This window comes from Mustela nivalis (genome assembly GCF_964662115.1).
Source record: "Mustela nivalis genome assembly, chromosome: 18".
Lineage (NCBI taxonomy): Eukaryota > Metazoa > Chordata > Mammalia > Carnivora > Mustelidae > Mustela > Mustela nivalis.
In genome coordinates, this window is record NC_139037.1 from 6,598,283 (window position 1) to 6,619,162 (window position 20,880).

Consider the following 20,880-nt stretch of genomic DNA (forward strand, 5'->3'; position numbering starts at 1 on the left):
GCTGAATTCTACTCACTGAGTTCTCCCCACGACCCTGGGGCCAGACATCCTGTCATGGTCCCCGGGAGACCTGAGCAAGCTGGTGGTGGAGGCTGGGTTTGAACCCCGCAGCCTGGTGTTCAACCGGTGCGCAGGCTCCTCTCGAATCTAATTCAAGAAACATCGTTTGGAAGACTCCTTTCAGTTTCCTGATCCTGCGGAACACCTCCGCAGGTCACCCGAGACTGGCAGACCCACGGGGGCGTCTCCCCCGAGAGAGGCCTCCCCACACCTCCCAGGTGGCTCTCATTATCCGCATCTCTGCTCGCTCAAGGCCGCCTGTCAGCGGCACACGGCACTCTGCACTTGACCCCGGGCGCCCTCCTTCCTCAGTCTTCCCAGCGACGCAGCCTCCAAGTTGATCTGTTTTCTTCACTGCTCTGGTCCATCCCTCATTGTTTTCTATTGAGGTGAACTTTACGTAACACAAACCACTGAGAAGTGCACAGTGCCGTGGTATTCGGTACAGTCTCCCTGGTGTGCAAGCCTCTCTACCTAGTTCCAGAACATCTTCCTGCCCCTCGTGCCCAGGAGCACTCACTCTCCAGCCGCTCCTGCCCACAGGACCCCGGCACCTGCCGATCGACTTTCTGACTCCAAGGATTGGCCTTTTCTGGACATTCCATACAAACGGAATCCTACGTGGCCCTTTGTGCCTGGCTTCTTCCCCGTGGCATCGTTTTCAGGGTTCGCCCGCATCAGAGCCTGTGTCCGTGCTTCCTTCCTTTTTCTGGCTGGATAATATTCCACCGCAGGGATGGGGCCCAGCTTGTGCGGCTGTCCGTCCCCGTTGGATGCTCGGGCTGTCTCCACCTTGTGGCTACTCTGAGCAATGCGGCTGGGAATGGTCTCGGATCTGAAGCCCCATCGGTCTTCCACGGCAGCACGGGGTTCCGATGTCACTAACCCTCAGCGGCCCTCGATCGCCTCTGCCGTTTTATGGTGACCGCCCCAGCGTGTGTGAAGTGTTGCCCCTCCACTTGGAAAGCAGAGCGGAGACGCCACCCGACCACCCCAGGGAACTGGATTCCCAAGGTCACCCTGGAACTCGAACCCTCTGCCCTCACAGCCCAGGGCCCTGCAGCACCCCCCCCCCCCCATGCTGACTTTATTTGCAGGGAATGTGTGGAATGCAGAGAAAGATCTTTGGGTACAGACTGGGGCCGGCAGAGGCCGCTGACCCCACCCTTGGGAAAGAGCCAGCGCAGCGGATAACTCGGAACACGCCCCTCTCACACCCAAACTTCAGAAGCTACTCTGGGCCACAGGCTGGTCACAGGAACGAACTCCCTCGGGCTCTCCAGAAAGCTGCAGGTTTCTCTTTTTCAGAATCAGAACACAAGAATGAATCAGTACAGGTCACTTCTAAAATAAAACACACATAAACCCACTCAAACTTGGTCTTGGTATTTTAAAGACAGACCTTGGCTCTTGTTGGCTTTTCTTTCAGCTAAGAACGGTGGTGGGGCAGCATGGACCCTCCTAATGGGCTCCCATCCGGGAGTTTCCTCCAAACTGACCCCTTCAGCCACAAAACTGTTTGATTTTCTACCCTTGGCCATTCAGGAAACAGATGAGCGGCTTTCAAAAAGGTCTGTTTTCCTTTCTAGAGAGACAGGTCACTGGACAGCCAACCTTGGGTCCCATCTCTGCCCCCTCCTGGAACACTGGACCCGTGGGTTTGGCAGAGTGCCAACTTCTCTGGGTCTCGGTTTCTCGGCCATAAAATGGGTTGTTGGGAGAATGAAGTGAGTTAACACGTGAGTTGCTTATCTCTACCTGTGCCGTATCTCCACCTGTGTCAAAACCAGCAAGTACCCCTCCCTTACATAGAACAGGCTAACTGGGTAAATTTCTCCAGGACTGGGTTCACACAGACATATATAATGTGAAATATATATTCATTCCATTACATATGTTCCATTTGTTCTTTGGCTGTGATTTCAGGAGTGACTATGGCCAACTTACATAGCTTTGATCTTACTAATAGATTCTTTAAGCCTGTCGCCCCTGATCTTTGGTAGGGATCTCCCTCTAGCATGTTGTCAGCAGCACTGGTCACTGTAGGCGTGCTGTCTCTGGGCCAGGGAGCGAGAGGAAATTACAGAGACTTCCATCTGCCAAAGAAGGAATTCTCCAACATCTAACTGCACTGTTGGTATCAAGCTCCTCTATTACTCTGAAGTGTAATTTCTTTCCCTCTTCCAAGGAGGGTTGTGCTTTTTGGCGGGGCTTGGGGAAGGACAGAGTAGAGACTTATTCTGGTAGGGCTGGAAGCCACGAAGGCCATGACCGTGGAGAGTGGCTGTCAAGGAGTCGATCTTACTTCAAGAGTCAGGATCCAGGCAGCTAAGACCCAAACCGTTTCAGCTGAGGCTCAAAAAAGACTAATCCATTCGGAAGTCAAGTCAAGCTTTATCGACGATGTGGATTTACCAGGAGCCGCTGTAAAAATTGGAACCAACCAGAATGGCTTCTCCATCAAATTGTTTTATTAGGTTAATTAAACAGCTTAAAGACGATTCATTTTGTTCGGTACCCTTCTAGAAAATATTTCAAGTTTTAAATGAACTTCCAATACATAAAACAAAATTACTTTACCATAGACAAATTTCAGATCAAAATACAACACTCTGTTTCTGTTTTCTTACAGTTATAAAACCCAGTCGATACAAACTACATAAAAAAGATAAAACACTTTCACTGATCCTCGGTACAAGAGAACAGCACGACTGCAGATGTCCCCCAAGCACAATACCCGCGCTCGCGGACGGGGATCAACCCGCAGTTACACCCCACAACACACTGAAGGAGGTGAACAAAGTGCGTGCCACCAGACTGGACACAGGGAACAGACCCTTTGTGCATCCGTATTACTTGTCAACCGTCAAGCAACTCTGTAAGAAACGTTACGAATTCAAAAAGTTACTTCCACTTTGCTAAAATTTCATACCAGCAAAGGAAGAGAAAACGTTACTCCACAACACAAACGGATACATTTGGACCACGGTAGGCTGGAGACGTGACAGTTCAGTGAAATCAAGTCAGCACAATTTCTCTACTGTCCTACTGAGTTTGAGGAGTACAATTCTACAAGCTGCAGCTTTCCGGTACCGCAAAGATTTTCAACTGTCCATACAATGTCTTTCCTTTAGCTTCTGTGCATTTCACTGCAAATCTTTTTTTTCTTTTTTTTTTTTTGTTTGTTTGTTTTTCAAGCAGGAGGTGTTTCCTGGAAGACCGGGATACCTGTCACACAACACAACCTCCAGCGAACACACATCTGAGCGGACTGCTCCACTTGGAATCTTATCAGATAGTAAAAGCTGCAGGGTTTAAACTAGAACGACTCTGTATGCGCCATGTCAGGAAACATAAATTATATGTTAATTAAACGAAGACTGCTGTTCAACCAGATGAATTCGGATACCGTGTCCTCTGAACTTGGTATGTGTGAAATCTTCCTAATGGCACGGAAATCATCAAAATGGCCAATCAAGAGGGTGCTAAAAGCCAGTTCTTGACAAGGGCAACTACCACGCATTTATGCCTGATGCCATGCAGGCCATGGGCCCATCGCTGGCCGTTCTGCCAGGCTCAGGGCCCACCGTGAGGACCAGCCCTAAATATCGGGAGAGTCAAACTGAGCTTAAGGTCCTGCTTTAAGGAATTCCCTTAATCGTTTGCTTCCAGCGGGAGATCTGCCTCAGTGAACAAACCAAACGAACGTACCGCTGTGTCATGAGTTACCATGGGTCTCATTCACAGATCGAGACAAGCTTCTCCGTTACTGGGGACACACAGGGATGGCACGAAGTCTGCCCAAGCCTGCCTAACGTGCTTCCTCACTGTGGTTGCTGAGGAGGGCGGGAGCGGACGGGGCTGCAGCGGGGAGCTGCTCGTAGCAGAAGCAGCGCGGCCCGCCCCGGTTCAGGGAGGGACACCCGTGCACGGGGGGCTGCCGTGAGCGCTCGACTCCTGGGCCGAGGCCATGATTCCCGCTGTTCGGCTGTCAGAATTCACCAATGGGAGGATTTGAAACAAAATAGGCATTGCTGTGTCCCTGGCGACAGGGAGGGTGCAGGAACGAGGAAAACAAATGAAAGCTGTGTTACAAGGAGTCAAAAGAAAAAGCATCCCATCAGCAGAAAAAGCCACTGATGGCTGAATTAAGCGAGTGTTGCTAAAGAGTCTGTGCTTGTCTCCACGAAAGGCCTCTTGATACATCTCCTGCCATAAAGTTATCTGCCCCGCGGAATGTGACTGTTTTCACGGAGAACCTGAACTCTGAGGTCCCATGGAGGGAAGAAGATGCTGTGAACCCACGTAAATTGGTTTTTAAGCTGATGACACCCTTTTGCCCCATGCACCAGTTCCTACATAGTTGTTTTTTTTTTTTTTGTTTTGTTTTGTTTTTTAAACAAAGCGTTAAGAGTCAAAGTCAGCAAGCACATGCTAGGTTAACAGTAATACATGTTATCTTCTGGAGTTTCTTCTGAAGCAAAAATCTCTTTTGAAAAAAATATGAAAAGATGGTCTCTCTGATTGTAAACGAGCAATTCTGATTTCTGATTCTACTCACAATTTGAGCGGCGTGTTTTGAAGTCAGAGCTCCGGAAGAGTAAAAGGAGACCACGGTCTTGCTATGCTCTCCCGAACGCTCGAGAGCACGGTGCAGGTCCCAAGCCCCCAGATGAGCCCCACGGCGGGTGTGCAGGCGGCCGGGGCCCAGGCCAGTCTCCCAGGAGCCCCCAGTAGGCCTCGCCAGGCAATGGGGGCCACACAGTGCCTTGAGGCTGGGTGCTGAGGTAGTACGTGTGGCATCTGGAGCCCCTTCTCTTGGCTCAGCGAGGAGCCTGTGAGGGAGGTGGCCGAGCTGGGCCCCCACGAGGCTCTTCTTGTCTAGAGCTGGCCATGCCTCAGAGGGGAGGCTCTGGCCCTGAGCTCTACCCAGGAAGGAGCAGGGCGATCTGGACTCTGGGAAGCTCCCTGGAGCCTGGAGGACAGGTCTGGCTCTCTTGCAGCCAGGGCCAGCTGGCTGTGGAAAGTGCTAGTCACAAAGGCTGGGGTAGGAGCTCCCAGAAGATGCCTTTTCAGTAAATATTTTCAGGCTAACAGGCTGGGAAACAAGAAGAGGTTTTTTTTTTTTTTTTTTAAATTTTATTTATTATTATCATTATTTTTGTTTGTTTTGTTTTCCCCTTTTCCCCCCTTTCTGGGATACATACTTTATATGCAGTTAAAACCCCTAGTTGGGACAGGTGTGGGATGAGGAGCAGAGGCAGGGCGGGAAGGCCAAGCAGAGGGCGTACGTAAGAGGACCCTTGAAAACAAGACCAGAATGACCTCTCCCACCCTGACTGAAGTCCTAACTGGTGCAGAGAGATGTGTCAACTGAGGACGAGCCTGCTTCCTGGAGACCCTCCAGCAGGGTCTTTGGGCAACCACAGTGGGACGTGGGGAGGAAAGCCAACACTGGTTCAAACAGAGCTTATTAGTAAGCCAAGACGACTCGAGAAATCAGAAAATGCACCCAAGAGATGGGGGAGCCCAGACAGCTCCCCTCCACCCCTGAGGACCTGGGTGCACACCTTGGCTAATGCTTGGTTCCTCTGTTTTGGGGCAGATCTTCGCCAAGACCGGGGAGGGCCGGAAGAGACACATGGAGTGAGGGGCAGCCTCCCTCCCCTCCAGGACTAAGACTGCCTTGTAGCTTCATAGAAGAGGGAAAGCAAAATCACAAGAGGAATCAGATCCCTTGGAAACTCTTCTCAAAGAACAATAAGACTTCATTGAGCTGGAAAGGGTCTGGAGAGGTTGGCCAGCCAGGGGGCCCAGCATACAAGCCCCCTCAAGAGCATTCCTGGCCTTGGTTACCTAAGTCCTACTTGAAAGAATGCAATTTTTACTTATCAGTTTTCTTACATCTGCAAAGATACCGACAGATTTCAAGCAAAAAGTAGATAAAAAGCAAGAATTGTGGTTCCAGTTAACAATACGGTTTTAGGGAAATCTCTAGAATTGTGCCTATTTCTGAAAGTTCTGCTGAAGAAGGATGTGGCTGTTGGCCAGAGGCCACAGTCAGGAGGCTGTGGACAGGAGGTGGTCAGGGAGGAAAGGAAGGGGGAGCACAGGTTGAAAGGAACAAAGGCTCTTCTCCCCAAAATCAGTGCAGAAGTACAAACTCACCCACCCCAATTTTTTTTTAACTAAGCTGTTTGTCTGCAAGGAGCTTTGGAGACGGTGACCCATATCTAGCCACAAAGCACTCATGCACAGACGTGGTCATGCCGCTGGTCACAGCTGCAAGGGCTCTCCTAGGTGGCATGTTCAAAGACAAGCGCTCAGTGCCACGGAGGGTTCCTACCTTACCGTGAGGCCACTCTGTCTCAATGTCCGCTGTTCGCCTGAGCCACGCACACCTGCATGTTCTAAACAAGTCCTCACAGGCCTGTGTCTCAGGCCTCTCCAATGGTGGCACCTGGAACTGGCGGCTAAATGCCATGGTCCCAGTGTCCATCAGTGCAGCCGGGGGACCAAGTAGTACAGACACTTCCTTTTCTGGCTACCAGTCCCACACACAAACACTATTCTTTTTTTTTTTTTCCTTTTTAATTTATTTTTTAAAACTATGCTCTAAGCCCAAAGTGGGGCTTGAGCTCACGACCCTGAGATCAAGAGCCATACGCTCTGCCGACTGAGCCAGCCAGGCGCCCCATTCTTGTTTTTCAATACTTGGCTTATGTTCAAATTATCAGTGACCCCCCCCCCCGCCTTTTTTCTTTTTCATTTAGAAACTACCTTTTCTAAACCTGGATATGAGACTATTTAGCCATCTATCAGATTGTCACAGCGCTGGGGGAGCCTCACACCCAACAAACACTTAATCCCTCCGAGCACTTTTCTCAGCCTTCTAGGTCTTTAAACACGTCGCTAAGAAAAGTGTCACAAACGGCCAGGGCACCTGTGGCCGTTTGCAGCAGCGCTGTCTGTCATGACTGTGTCGTCCACTTCTCAGCCCTGTCAGCCCTGTCCCTCCTTCCTTTGCTTATTCACAGAGAGAGCAGAACGGCTTTACAGAATGCCTCTCATGCTGCCACATCTGCTGGACCCTGGGTGGGAACCAGAGAGAAAGTGACCGTATGGAAGGGTTTAAGGAGCTCACTTTCTGAATCATCTACTTAAATAGCCCTACTTTATTTGAAGGTGCAAAAGTGCTACACATACACACACACACACACACACACTTGTAACACAAATTTTGTTTGTTTGTTTAAGTTTCACATGGCATCCAAGTTGAGATAGAACAGGTATACTGATCTGGAGCAGAGATCTAAAATATCTACAATTTATGTGACCAGTGTAGGTCACTACCTGTGACATCCATCTTAGGGGAAAAACAAAGATTAAACTTTGGTAAAGAGTTTTAAGGGTTTCCTTAGGCAAATTCTTAATTGAGGTTTATCTAAAACAACTCTCAATGTTCCAAGCACACATTCTAGGATGGTTCAGCTCTACGGAATCACCCTGAATTCAAATATTAGAGCAGCGGAAGGACAGCAGTGGCAGAGGTCCAGAAAGCAAATCATTTTATCAACACAAATGTTCGTTTACTTATAGACCTCTTGGCAGCAGAGGTTCGAATGGGGAAGGGCGAAGGCCAGGATACACAATGAGAGCAGTGCTGTCCCCCTCCCTGGGGCTCACCATCAGGGACCCGAGGCTGAGGTGAGTGGCCACAGTGGCCATAGCTACGGGTGAAACAGGGGCTGCCAGGTTCTCACCTTCATTATGTGCCTGATCTTCGAAGCAGCCCAAAGAGGTCAACACCCCCGTTTACCCTACATTTGCACGTAAGGAACCGGGCTCTAGGGCTGCGGGACTCCTGAAGGTCACGGTCTGTGGTCCTGGTCTTTGAACCCACCCACACCCAGCACCATGGCCTGGGTCCTTGCAGCTACTAGGTTTGCCTGGGAAAGTACATCAAGTATTTATACATGTTTTCCTCACAATAACTGAAATAAAAAGGTTGGGGCTCCAAGGCCCTACGTCTTGGTTCGCTCGGAAACCACTTGGGGAAGGTCTCACGCCTGCTGCTAGCCCCAGGAGATGTGGATGTCCTGTCATGTGGGGGGAAACTCTGCCTTTCGTTCTAAAAAAGTACAGGCTGGAAAACTAGATCACGTGGAGCACAACGACAATTCCGTTGTTAGGTCTCACCTGGTCCATCAGTGATTCGTACACTAGGTCTTTAGGAATGGGCGTAACTCTTTTGGGCACTGGGGATGCTGGGTCATTCCCGTGAGAAACCACTCTGGGAAGGGAAGGTCTGACTGCAGGAATCGGTGGACCTCACGGCTCCCCCGAGCTTACGGACCAGGGAAGTTGACAGACACAGGCGAGAACAGAGCCACGTGCAGAAGGCACGTTCCACTGATGCTCAAAGCAAATCCACTCACGCATCATTTTAAGTAGAACACAATTCTGTGTTGTGTGGTCAACCTCAACCCTGTACTTCGGAAACACTTTTAGATTTCATTTTAAAACCCTAGACTGGGGCGCCTGGGTGGCTCAGTGGGTTAAAGCCTCTGCCTTCGGCTCAGGTCATGATCCCAAGGTCCTGGGATTGAGCCCCGAGTTGGGCTCTCTGCTCAGCGGGGAGCCTGCTTCCCCCCGCCGCCCCCCACCCGCCTGCCTCTCTGCCTGCTTGTGATCTCTGTCAAATAAATAAATAAAATCTTAAAAAAATGAAAAGAAAACCCTAGACTGTGAGAACCAAAAGAGAAGAGGAATCTACTAATGAACCTCAATTTTTATCAAAATTAAAGATTCTTGGGAAACAAATTTATGGAATTACACTTAAGAGCTCCTTAAGCTGCTCGCAGTAGCACCTTGTAGACAACGGAGCACAACGGCCCCGAGCAAGTCCACTCCAAATGCTGGGTCTGATTCCACAGACACCTTCTCCCGTCTGGTCCTAGCGGGATGGGGCACAGGCCCTCTGTTTTACACAGCAGTGCTGTTTCAATATACTACTTCTCTACGTTATGAAAACACAGTCTTTTAAAGACTCTTTAAAGTTCAAGTTGAGTTTCAAGTAATCACTTTGCAGCAGCTCTAGGAGAATGATTGTTCCTCCTGATTAAAAGTGCCTATTTAAAAAAAAAAAAAGTAGTAAAATGGAAAATATGCCTTAGAGAATTGTATTCCTCAAGGCCGCCCGCTGCTTGCTTCCAGGCTTTTGTTAAAGGACAGAATGTGTTGAATTCTCCTAAATTGGCAGGGGATCAAGCACAACACTACATAATGAGGTAGCCGAAAACGGAGTTTTTCCTATAAACACAAAGAACAAGGGAGTAAGTGCAGGTAATTCTCATCCCCCTAAACAGGAAACATGATAAAGAGAGCTACGTACAGTCATGTTTATACCAAGTTCACAGGTTTAACTGGAAAAAATGTAACTCAAGCTTCTAACGTTCACTTTATTCGTAATTGATGAGGAGGAAAAATAAAAACAAGGTATTTTCAAATCTATGATTTTTGTGGAAATGCTAAAAATAAAGATCTAATAAATGTAATTTGCTGACCAGAAAGAAGGATGAGCCTGCATCTGCTTGGGATCCGAACGATCTGGAGTGGCCGTGTGTCAGTACGGGTCACGTGAATGGCCGGATCCGAACGAAGCCACGTGTGCACTGACTGCGCGGGCTGCCTCCCCGCTCCGGCTCGTGACTTCTCTAACACAGATCACCCTGACGGAAGCATTTACAGCAGCTTCGCTGGGCCATGACGACATCAATATCGAACTCTATAATTAGCCTGAATTTCAGCTGAGCAGCAATTTTAAAGTATTGGTTTTTATCTCAAAAAAGAAAAAGCGAAGGTGACAGTGTTCTGCCACAGGCCATGATGCAAGGCTGATTTATTTGCAGATATGTGATGTGATGAGGAAGGGGGGAAGTTTAAAGACCCAATTTCGGGGACAGAAGGGAACGCGAACACACTCTCCTCAATTGCGCACACTTACACCAAGGAGCAGAGTCGTAACCGAGCTCCTTAGGTGTCACGTAAACACAGGGACGGCCCTGGGACAAAGCTGAGATAGATAGAGTTAGGATTCAAAATAGAATCGCTTCCGAAAAATACACAAGTTTTAAATGTTTTACCAGTTGGCTTGCCAAAAAAAAATCGCAGAAGTCTCTATTTCCATAGTATTGACTTGACCACCAGCAGGCAGCAAAGCCTCAACCTGATTTCATGTTCTTCTTCCATATGGGCAAGTGGGTTACCCCTTACCAGCATACCACACATCTCTATCATTCCTGAACTGGCTAGAAGGAGTACTTCAGGCGTTATTAGCAAGCGAGCAAAATATCTTCTCCAACACTCTAAGACACAATCCCTTCTCCCTCGCTGATTTCAGATGTGGTAAGAAAAGTAGTATAAATGACGCTTCAGATCTTTAAAAGGAAAAAGTGCTTCTCTGTCAAACACGAATACTTAGTACTCCTGCTCTTACGACCTTCATAAATTCTTAAATTTCCTCTGGCTAATGGACAAAGAAAACCAAACACCTTTCAGCTTATATCTGGGTAACTTGTGAAGGACATGTTTGGGGGTTTAAGTTATACCACAAAAGATTATTTTACGACTAAAAATACTTGTACACCTAGGGACGCCTGGGTGGCTCAGGTGGTTGAGCAGCTGCCTTCGGCTCAGGTCATGATCCCAGCGCCCTGGGATCGAGTCCCATATCGGGCTCTTTGCTCGGCAGGGAGCCTGCTTCTCCCTCTACCTCTGCCTGCCTCTCTGTCTGCCTGTGCTCACTCGCTCTCTCCCCCTCTATCTCTGACAAATAAATAAATAAAATCTTAAAAAAAAAATACTTGTACACCTAAAAACTAAGTGGGAGTCTCAAAGGCTGAACAGTGAAATGATAATGGTTTCTGCTCACATGTGAGGTGGGGAAAGAGGCTGCATCTACTGGGCCTGAGAGACTGTTCCCTGTCCGAGGGCGGGAGGCGCTGCACCCATCACAGAGATGTGAGGATCCAAGCAGTATGTTCTGGAAAAGGCTTGGAACCACATGTACAAAACAATAACTAAAACCCAACACTAAGTGTGATAAATGGCATTACGATTGCTGAGGATAGGGTCCCCAAATCCTACAGAACCACATGGACACCAAAGACGTCTGCATCCGTATGTCAGGCACTTTACATTTTTTTTTTTTCTTCTGTACTAGGTTCTTACCCTACAACATGAGGCCAGCCCGTCCGTGCACAAAGTTCCAGCGAAATGAGTCGCTCATGGAGAGGACTTCTCAATCCAGTGATAAACATCATTTTGACAACAAGAGTACTGTACTGCAGTGGCCAACCATTTACTGGCTGCCTGGTGTGTGCCAAGCACTGGGATTAGCAGATGGCCAAGAGAGGGTCGCTGCCCACAAGGAGTTGACCATCTAGAGGGAGGGCAGCATGAAAGCTCTCCAGAAATCCCAACAGAATTTTTGGCTGGGGTGCTAGAAGCATTTGCTGATTAAACCCAGGACAGCTTTTCTGTAATAATCGTGAGTCTCCTCTCTCCTTGGCTCCCGAAGGCTCCCCAACTTTGTGAGGGGCAGCCACAGAACAAGGCAGTCTTACCCTTCCCCCTAACCAGGTGCTTAAGGGGGTTCCAGCGCCTTTTAAATCCATGCCAAGTGCCACCTCATTCTTTCCCCAGATAATCAGATGTCTTTATCTGACCACAAGAGACTCTCTGGAATCAAGCAGGCCAGCAAGAAGGCAATACTGCAGTGTTTTCAGCACTCCTTGGAAAACTTTTTGGTTGGGTACAGTGAAGCAGGAATGCACCAACTGGAACTCCAACAGACCAAGGCAGCTAAAGAATGTCTCCAAAAAACCCAATTACTACCACAAGTAATGAGGCACCACGGCAAAGACAGCCCTATCTCTACCAGGTCAGTGTAAGGATGTGCTTCCTGTATGTTGCCTAGGGAACCCCACCCTCCACTTATAAATTATAAAAATGGCACCGTCAAAGCATTGTTGAAGTGGTGACGTAACCAGACCGTTCAGTACAAAGAATATACCATCCATCATTGCCCAAATACTCTTTTTTGGTTGTTGCAGTCTGAGCAAAGCCTACTGTTAGCTATCAATGCCTCACAGCAATGAAATAAAGAACTGATGAAATAAGCAATGAATTTAAAAATTTCTTAGGCCAAATCTTTATAGCCTACCAACCATACCAGTTGGTGAACACGGTACTTAATCCCACTAAAGAAATGGAAACACCAAGTAAGATTTCCTACCAACTACAACTCTATGAATATTTACACCCAACGTGAGTCTAACTCAGTAGTATAAACTGAAGGGCCATGGGCTCAAGAATTTATCTGAAGCACCAGAAGACAGTAATATATGTAGTCTTGCTACAATTGAAAAAGTAAACATATAGAAACACACTTACCAAGTCACATAACACACACACACATTCTCCCCCTCTCACACTTCTCCCTCTCGCAGGATACAAGCACTCTCACACACTCACAAAAATAAATCCCAAACAAACCACTTCATCTTAAATTAAACACTTACCTCTTCAAAAAATCTATATTTGGATGCATTAAACAAACAAACTAACAAACAAACAAGCCTACCTTAGACAGCAGCCTAGGAGAGATCCTTTAAATATTCACTGACTCTAACCTGAGACAACTTTCCTTCTGCTGGAGGGATAATGAAAATACATTGCACTTCCCCCAAAGGTATTTTATTTAAAATTTTAAGATCTATCCTCAACTGCCAATTCCAACCTATGCCTGGTACAAGTGCCTTGTGAAAAAGAAGTATTAAAAAATTTGTTAAGAAAAGATGTTTCAAGGCATAAGCGGAATGTTAAACCTGCATGAAATGAGTTAAAATTTATTTCACAATACCGAAGTCACGGTCATTTACAAAAAAAGGTCATAATTAATTTTCGAACATAATAAAATTAAATATATTCCTACACTTCAATGTAGTATTTTAATATATATATTATATATAGGAAAATAACAGTTTGGCACTTAGCAGCTACTGTTGGTGATAGCATCCCATATTATGTGGCAAATTTATTTTAAAAAACATTACCTAATTTCTGCAGCTACTGTGTCAATGAATTGCATAAAAAACTTAAAAAAGAACTGTTTTTATAAAATGAATTGACCAAGTCATGCAGGCACTGAAAGTATTGCAACAGGGACTCATTCACTCCTAAACAATGAACTGTCTCCTTGGAGAGGCCTGGCATAGACTGGGAAGAATTTTAAGCTTCAGAAATTAAAGAAAGAGAGTTGCTGACTGTCACGGCTTCCATAGGACATCAGTCACTGCTTTAACGTACCCCAGCTGCAACTTCTGAAGGCCAAGGTTCTGTTCTGTACAGGATATGCTACCAAAGAAAATTCACTTTTTCAGCGATTTGTTTCCCCTAAAAAATGAATCTCTAATTGGAAAAAGAAGTTTGCTTTCTCTGCTGTGGTCGCGTGGCTTGTTTTGATAAAAAGATACCCCAGGCATCACTGGGAAGGTGTGCAGACTACAGCTGACTGGTACACAATACAAAGAAAAAAAGGTCAGCTTTGCTTTATACACTGGATTTGACTGTGTTACAGGAACGTGTGGCAAATCTGGCCTAGTGCCTCTGATACAGAAGATAAACACCGCATGCCTTCTTCTGCTAGGATCTCCTGCCGCACACAACACTCTTTAGAACCCCCACAGGCAAGGCTTCTCCCGGCAACTTTTATAGCATTGTACTGACTCCTAGTAGGTGTAAGAAAAAAAAATCTGCAGAGAGGGGGTAACCCTTTTTTCTATTCATGGTGCTGGGGGAGGGGAACATAAGCCATGTTTCATATGCATGTTGTTAACAGCATACAAGCATTCCATTTAGGAAGTTTCCAGAAGAAACTCCTATTCTCAAATTTGTAACCAAAGGATACATTTATACATTTATTAATTATTAAGACAAAATACTGCTTCTTACAGCCATTTACCAAGAGGCGGGAAAAAGCTGCAGGAAACAATTAGAAATGAAGAGCTCTGTATTAAATTGATTAGAAATCTGATATTGCATAAAATTCAAATTATGATGTCATCAAGCACTTTGAAGTCTCTGATTGCACACTAAGGTGGCATAATTTGAATGGAAAACAAAGTATCTTATAAAATAAGTGCTACTAACAACAGACTTCTTCCCCCAACGGGAAGTGGGGTGACATGGGAGTGGGGGGGGCAGGGAGTAGAGGAAGAGATAATTCGTTCTACTATGAACAGAATGAAATTAAGTTGAGGTAGTTTATTCTACCAGCCAAACTTTACTTATAACATAATTTGTCTAAAACTCTTGCTAGTAAACGGCACTGAGAAAATTCTGCTATAAAGACTAGATTCTTACGCAGGTGTGCGTTCTAAGACAAGTTTTCAATCCTAAACAGTAGTAAACAAGACTTTGTGTGCTTTCGGACAGATTGGTTTTTGATCCCTATATATTTTGTCCGGACAGTTTTTGTAGTCACAGCAGACCTTTATGATGTGTCTGACTTATGTCTTTCTTCTAGAAAATCTCCTACTCTGCTTAATAACCTCGTGTTTATAAAATGGTTCTGATTATTTGCAGGGAGGAACAGCACTGCATGAATCCTTCACAAACTCCAGGAGAACTACCCCAGAAATTATGGCATGATGTATCTGAATTAATACAGAAGTTAGCAACTTCTCTTAAATTCACATGAGGGCTGCAACCTGACTCATGGATTTACTGAAACTTTAGATGACTAAGATAGAATGTCGTAAACGAGAAATTTTATCTTAGTTTCAATTCATGATAATATAGTTTAAAAAAGAGTCTTCGGACACAGTACTAGTAGTAAATGGACACTAACCGGCATACAGTCCAATCTAACATTTTAGGCACAAACCTTGATCGGTCAGGCAGGGTTAGGCATGACATTTCCTTCCAAGTGCAGTAGGAAAGCAATCTTGGTATGTTTGGATATGTTGATTTGCATATACGGATTTTTGTTTGTTTACCAAAGCCAGGTACTCGAACACAGCAGTCACTCAGATATGGGTTCCCTTCAGAGAAAATGCACCTTAGGATTTTAACTTCAATATTTTACATGATATCGATTCCCACTTCCCTTCTCCCTTTGACGGCGACTAGCCTCCGTCCGTCTGCAGACACATCTAAGTGGAGGACAGGATTCCTCCAAGGGAGCTTTTTCCACAGTTACGGGTTCTCCCCACCGAGAGCGGAACCTCAGGCTTCTAAGCATGACAGTAAAGCCACCAGAGTTACCATACAAAGCCCGGCACACAGAGCAAGTTTCGGCGGCCACCTCTGTCCCCCTCGCAGAAAGCTGTGTCACGGTGCGCTTGGTTGGGAGCTTTGCCTCTGCTCCGGCCCCCTCTTCAAGGTGAATGGACACGGATACGGAACAAGCCTTGCTGGAGCTGCAGGCGGAAAAGCTTGCAATTTGCAATGCGTAAGGCAGCGCACCCGGTGCGGCGAAGGTCAGACGGAAGGAGTGGCTTCGTGTGGTGCCAGGTCCCTGTGCTTCTTTTAAACTCACGCACGTAGTCGTAATTGGTACCTAGACCGCGAGAAGCAGCAGAGGTGACACAATGTGACTTGGAGTCACTGGGAAACACATCCAGCAACATTACCACAAGGGTCTTACCTGTATCGAGGTCTCCGATAACATAAATACTGGCTCCTATGGGTACAGCTCCGTACACAAAAGAGGAGCTGGCGGGGATGCACAAGTTCTGGTCGTTAAGATAGATCCATCTGCAAGCGAACACACGGGCAAAACCAAGGATGTCAAGAGGACGACCGCAAGGTCTAGGAAGCTGACAAAACTCGGTGAGCCAACAGTACTAGGCACCGTGCCAGTTCAGCTCAACCCAGGTAACTGCTGAGTTCCTTCCTGCCCCTCTGGATACTAGTCTGGCCTGTGCTAGAATGTCACCTGTACTGAAACATAAAGAGCAAGCACTTTTCAACCTGCTTCTTTTGCTCAGCACCATGTTCCTGGGATTCATCTACACAGTTGCTTGCATCGTTAATCTGTTTCTTTTTAAGTGGTATTCCATGACACGGAGAGACTAGAATTTGTTTATCTGCACACCTGCCCATGTTCATCTGGGGAATTGCCAGTGTCTGGTTATGGTGAATAAAGCTGTTGTGGGCACTGGAGAGTGAATCGTCTTGGTGGATATCATGTCACGGAAGTGACTGGTTATATGGTTTAACGTATATTCCACCGGATAATAAAATGCTGCACTGTTTTCCAAAGGGCTGTGCCATTCTGCCTTCCGATTAGCAGCATCTGGGAATTCCAACCGCTTGGCATCACCTCCTGCTCTCACTCCTGACGGTGTTTCTGACTGTGGCCGTGTTAGTGGTGTGGGCTGAGAAGAGGGAGGCCGGCGGACTCCGTGTGCGCTCCCTGGCCATGACTCCGTGTGCGCTCCCTGGCCACTGCATCTGTCTTCTTTTGTGAAACGTCTGCTCAAAGAGTTGCTCATTTTTCAAATTGGGGTTTTGTCTTCCCACTGAACTGTAAGATTCTTTGTCTTTTTATACCAGTCCTTTGTTAGATACATATATCATGAATACTTTCCTCAGCTTACCAATTATCTTCTCATTTTCTTAGTGGAGCCTTCCAAAGAACAGTTTTTAATTTTGACAAGTTCCAGTTTTTGTTGCTGTTGTTGCTGTTGTTTTGTTTTTTAAACAGTTCTTGCTTTCTGTGTCCTTCTAGGAAATCCCTGCCTATCCCAAGGTTGCAAAGGTTTTCCTCCCTATACTTTTTACTGGAGATTTCATAGTTTCGGCTTTTATGTTCAGGTCTTACAATGCATTTCAAGTTGCATTTTGGGTATGGTATAAGGCAGAAGTTCACTGGTCCTCCACACAGATATCTAGTCACTCTAGCATCATTTGCTGAAGAGATGTTTTTTCCCTCACTAAATTGCCTTGGCACTTCTGCTGAAAATCAATTTAATAAGCCCAAAAAGGATCCAGGGCTCCACAAAGAGGTGGCTGATTCCCCCGCTGTGAGAGAGAACACGAGAGGCGTCTGAAGCATCTTATGCTGCCAGACAGGAAGTGCTTACAGAAGGGTGGTGTGTCCAAGGGACACGGAGCTAATAGGAAGGTGTTCCCAATGGCCAAAGTTGGAACAACTGAGCAACAAAATAAATAATGAGAGTACTGGATTTAAAACTCACAGAATAAAATAAATATTCCTGAGTCTATACTGATACGAGTAAGTAACTGAATACATCAAAAAACTAAACAGGGAGAAGGGACAGGTCTTTTCTTTACAGAATTCCAGTTAACAAATGCAGACAGAATGAGGGAGATAGACTAGCATCAGGAAACCACCACAGTTATAGGGACTGCAGCGTGGGTCCACCGATGGGTGCTTAATTAGTGGTCAAAGTTTGAGAAGAAATGGTGCATATTCTCAATGATCGCTTCCAGGATTTTTGTAAAGTAAAAGGAAAGAACGGCAATGCTATATGTTATGGTGGCGGAACCCGAGAGACCCCACCTTAACCAGGTAATCAACGTTAGTGTCACCAGTACTAAGACATGGAGACAGCACGTCCTCCTCAACGGCGTGCATCACCTCGGTGGTGTTCCTGCCAAAAATGCCCAACCTCAGCCTGATCATGAGAAATCGTCAGACAAATCCAAATGAAGAGATACATACACCCATTATCTTCAAGAATATCGTGGTCATGAAAGGCAGGGAAAGACCAAGGGAACATCACAGGTTAAAAAAGACTAAAGAGGGGCGCCTGGGTGGTTCAGTGGGTTAAGCCTCTGCCTTCGGCTCAGGTCATGATCTCAAGGTCCTGGGATCGAGCCCCGCATCAGGCTCTCTGCTCAGCAAAGATCTGCTTCCCCCTCCTTCACCTCCTCCGCCTGCCTCTCTGCCTACTTGTGATCTCTCTCTCTGTCAAATAAATAAAGAAATAAAATCTTAAAAAAAAAAAAAAAAAGACTAAAGAAACACAACACAGTGTGTTTTGGGATCCCGCAAGGCATTTCAGAGCAAAGGGAAAAGAGAGCTGAGTGGACGAGCTGGTGTAATTGGAGTAAAGACTAGGGGCACTTGGGTGGCTCAGTCGTTAAGTGTCTGCCTTTGGCTCAGGTCATGATCCCAGAGTCCTGGGATCGAGCCCCGCATCAGGGAGTCTGCTTCTCCCTCTCCCTTCTGCTGTGTTCTCTCTCTCACTGTGTCTTTCTCTGTCAAATAAATAAATCTTTAAAAAATAAAAAGACTATAGTTTACTTATTAATACTGTACCAACATAAATACCTTGGTTTTGATGTTGGCACTATGGTTACATAAGATGTTAACACAAAGAAAAGTTGGGTGAATGGCTTAATCGGGATTTTATTTTTGCAACTTTTAAGTGTAAAAGTGTAAAATTAAAAGTGTAAAATTAAGTGTAAAATTATTCCAAAATTAAAGTGGTTTTTGTTTAAAAAAACAACCTTAACAACCGTAGATTCTGCTTTGTAATTAATGTTCACCTAAGGTAACTGGACCAATTTCCTTTTAACAGCTAACAACACAGCTGGGGTATAGCAGCCATCTCAGACTCTGGAATGTATCTAAATCCTCCAGAACTACCAGTGTCCAGGTCTACACTCGGTATTGGAGCAGACAGCATGTGGGCGTTATTCCTGTATCTCTAACTCTGCCATCAAGTGTCCAAGAAGCCAGCGGCTTAGACCCGAATCAACTGGCTGTTAAATATAAATGTGAAACTCTCTTATTAAGCACAGCACTTTGATTTCAAAGAACTCTTGCCAGATTGTTATAAAGTAGCAACTTCCATATTTTGAATTCTAAGAAACATGGAAGCAAAATGATTCGAGATCACATAAAGACTCAGAACACAGCTAAGGTACAGCTTCCATATTTGAAACACCTTCACTCAACTTCTGAGTCACATTCCATCTGAATGCTGACTGGTATCCAGCAGTTTGCTGGAACTGGGAATACAGTTTGGCTGCTGGTGTCAAAATGACTCTAAGAAATAGGGGAAGGGAAACATTCCAGAACTATCATTGAAAAGTGAAAATAGGGACTTGAAGAGGCCTTTGAAAGAAAATGTTTGAAAATATCAAACTGTAACTGGCTTATTCACATTTTATGTCTTCAGGGCTAAACACAAATATCTAAACCTTAACATTTAAATTCTTCCCAGGTTCTGAATCAAACAAAGCTGATGAGAGTGTCCCACGCCTTGTCTGCTGCTGAACCCTACACCCAGGCCCAACCCCTGTGCAGAGGCACACAGCTCTTCTAGGCAAATCCATGATGGGGCCATGCGTATGCTCATCAGAGTTACTGCCACTTCTAAATGAGCATCTACAACTAGACTGTTTACTGAAAGGCGTATCAGAATACAACAATATTTTGGCATAATTTTGTAGAGCTGAGAATCTCACATTATTCTTCCCGGGAATAATTAAACAAAGCTCAAGAAATCAGGCTATGTAGATGATCTACCAAATTTGTTCCAAAGCAGATCAATGACTCAGAGTTCCTGAGTTCCAGAAAAACAATCCTAGATGATCTATTTCATATGACGCTGAAGCTTTGAATGAAATGAAACTAACACAAAAAACTGAATTACAACATGTCTTTAGCTGCAGTTTTTGGTTTTTTTTTTTAAACAGGTATAAAAGGCCTATGGTTTTGCCTTCTTTCTCTGCCATCTATCACCTCGTTGACCTTGGACAATTTAGCTAACCATCATCTGTGAAGTGGGGAGGCCAAACACCACCACTAACATCCAAGGACTTGCAGGGATGGAAGGAAGCGGCCACTGTATATTACATCACATAGCACCCAGCACCTAGGGGACGTCACTAAGTGGCAGTCGCTTTTGTAATGGAGGAAGGAACAGTATGCCTTTAGTTACAATGTTTTCAAACACAGACTTCTCAGGACTTGGGACTACCAGGATGAGTCCTCTGGTCACTTAGAATTAGCAAGGAAGGAGACTTCAGACTATAGCCTGGCTTGGAGCAGCGAGTTTCAGCAAGAGCAGTGTAGGAGGGAAAGACAGGCAAGGAGAGATGGCACAGGGCGGGGGGCAATCAGCTGGAGAGGAGAAGTAAAGACAAAGGGAGCTTTGGTGAGGTTTCTGTTTCCGGCGGGGGAGAAAGAAGCCCTCCCTTAACAAGCAGATCGCCCTGCGAGGAACTCTGGATAAGAGTTCCAGCTACAAACTCTGGGTGAGATACAAAAGACAAGTGCCTGAGGCCTCTGGAGACTGAGCAAAAGCAGGCAGATTTGAGAAAGAAAGGAAAACTAGAACCAGCAACCCAGGAGGAGGAGTTTCTGGATCTTTGGTAGCTTTGGCCAAAGGCGGCATGACTCTGGCAGCTCCAGGGGGCAGAGAGCCCATGAGAAGACCTGCCATCTTTGTAGCCGCTAGAATCAGAGCAGCCAGAGTCTCCAGAGCGGATGGAAGTCTCAGAAAGACGAGACGTAGAGAAGGATGCCCAATTTTACATGCATGTGCTGGTCTCAGGTCTTGGACGGACCCGAACCATGAGTGCTTGTAACTGAGACTGGCTTACAGAGCCGGAGACAGGCTTGAGCTGCCGTGCGCTGCAAGCCTGACAGCCTGCCAGGAGCCGAGCCAGGGGCATGGCCTGCTAGAACTCTCAGTGCAACACTGAAGCATGGGAAGAGACTTCGGGTCCCCGACAACACGCCATTCACAATGTTCGGGTGCAACCCCGTATTAC

The 20,880-nt window shown here is 46.2% G+C and overlaps 1 protein-coding gene across 3 annotated transcripts in view; it reads right to left on the bottom strand.

Annotated features, from left to right (window-relative positions):
• Window positions 1–2,513: 2,513 nt before the first annotated feature.
• Window positions 2,514–20,880, bottom strand: part of GAN (gigaxonin) — a 60,135-nt gene continuing 41,768 nt past the window's right edge. For all 3 annotated transcript variants that reach the window (XM_082711042.1, XM_082711044.1, XM_082711043.1), the window contains 2 exons: window positions 15,773–15,882; window positions 2,514–15,685 (listed from right to left, as the gene is read on the bottom strand). In XM_082711042.1, coding sequence (XP_082567168.1) covers window positions 15,504–15,685; window positions 15,773–15,882 — 292 coding nt within the window. In that variant the 3' untranslated portion in view covers window positions 2,514–15,503. The remainder of the gene's footprint in view (window positions 15,686–15,772; window positions 15,883–20,880) is intronic.